We start from the raw sequence: 1,598 nt of genomic DNA, 5'->3' as shown, positions 1-1,598 counted from the left end.
AACTGTAAGGTCGTTGTTGATCCATCTTGTTTAGAGCAGACATTTTATTTGTTTATAAACCTGTAAATGAAGCATTAGCTTTAGCATTAGCAGTAGGAGTGATGCTAGCAGCTAGCTAGCATGCTAACTGGAAGGTTTTTGTCGATATGTCTTGTTTAGAGCAGACAGGTTATTTGTTTATAAACCTGTAAATGAAGCATTAGCTTTAGCATTAGCAGTAGGTGAGATGCTAGCACCAAGCTAGCATGCTAACTGGAAGGTCGTTGTTGATATGTCTTGTTTAGAGCAGACAGGTTGTTTGTTTATAAACCTGTAAATGAAGCATTAGCATTAGCATTAGCAGTGGGAATGATGCTAACAGCTAGCTATTATGTTAACTGGAAGGTTGTTGTTGATCTCTCTTGTTTAGAGCAGACAGGTTATTTGTTTATAAACCTGTGAATGAAGCATTAGCTTTAGCATTAGCAGTGGGAATGATGCTAACAGCTAGCTATCATGCTAACTGGAAGGTAGTTATTGATCTCTCTTGTTTAGAGCAGACAGGTTATTTGTTTATAAAGCTGTTTCTCCCTCCCACACTGCTCTCCTCATCAGTGTAATTATAAACTCAGTGAATGCTTTCCATCTGTGCCTCCTCATAGTGTGATGTTGTTATGTAATGCAGGTGCCAGTGCTCCCCAGAATGGTCTGGGACCCTCTGCACCGAGCGTTATGATGACTGCAGGAATGGAGGACAGGACCTGTGTGTTCACGGCTTGTGCATCGATGCGGACCGGCTGATAGCTGGACAGGTACGGAGATCTAAGCAGTTCAACTCCTGGGACCAGGCGGTCAGTTAGTGCTCTGTGCTACTATGGAGAGTCTCAGTCTGACTGTTTCTTTCAATTAACAGCCCAGATTCCAGTGCATCTGTGAGAGTGGATGGGAGGCTCCAGCTGGGAACCCAGCATGTGTGGCTGATGTGGATGAGTGTAACCTAGCAAACAAGCCATGCTCCACCAACCCCCTTGTTCCCTGCTTCAACACTCAGGGCTCTTTCTACTGCGGGAACTGTCCTTCTGGTAAACCCACAAAACCAGCTTCTTCCTGGATTGACTGCTTTCTGATGATCAGCTTAATGTTGCAAAATTAAAACACAGACAGGATCAAAAAGAGGGAAACATCAAGGAACAAACCAACAGCATGATGGAGGAAACCAGAAAGGTTTAGGATTAAAATGAACTAACAAAGTTTAATGTCACCATCATGGGGACACATCACCATCATGCATCACCATCATGGGGATGCATCACCATCATGGGGAGACATCACCATCATGAGGATGCATCACCATCATTGGGACGCATCACCATCATGAGGATGCATCACAATCATGAGGATGTATCACCTTCATGGGGACGCATCACCATCATGGGAATGCATCACCATCATGGAGACACATCACCACAATGGGGATGTATCAATATCATGGGGACACATCACCATCATGGGGACGCATCACCACCATGGAGACACATCACCACAATGGGAATGGATCACCATCATGCATCACCATCATGGGGACGCATCACCATCATGGGGATGCATAACCACAATGG

The 1,598-nt window shown here is 44.7% G+C and overlaps 1 protein-coding gene across 1 annotated transcript in view; it reads left to right on the top strand.

The window, feature by feature from the left end:
- The window catches only part of LOC107080929 (cubilin-like), a 23,285-nt gene that overhangs the window by 9,604 nt on the left and 12,083 nt on the right, over positions 1 to 1,598 (top strand). The window contains exons 2-3 of the mRNA XM_015369143.1: positions 665 to 791; positions 893 to 1,061. Coding sequence (XP_015224629.1) covers positions 665 to 791; positions 893 to 1,061 — 296 coding nt within the window. The remainder of the gene's footprint in view (positions 1 to 664; positions 792 to 892; positions 1,062 to 1,598) is intronic.

The sequence above is a fragment of the Cyprinodon variegatus genome, unplaced genomic scaffold (genome assembly GCF_000732505.1).
Source record: "Cyprinodon variegatus isolate N-32 unplaced genomic scaffold, C_variegatus-1.0 Scaffold2517, whole genome shotgun sequence".
In the NCBI taxonomy this organism is placed as follows: Eukaryota; Metazoa; Chordata; class Actinopteri; order Cyprinodontiformes; family Cyprinodontidae; genus Cyprinodon; species Cyprinodon variegatus.
The sequence above is the reverse complement of the archived record's forward strand: the minus strand, read 5'-3'. Positions and strand labels throughout refer to the sequence as shown.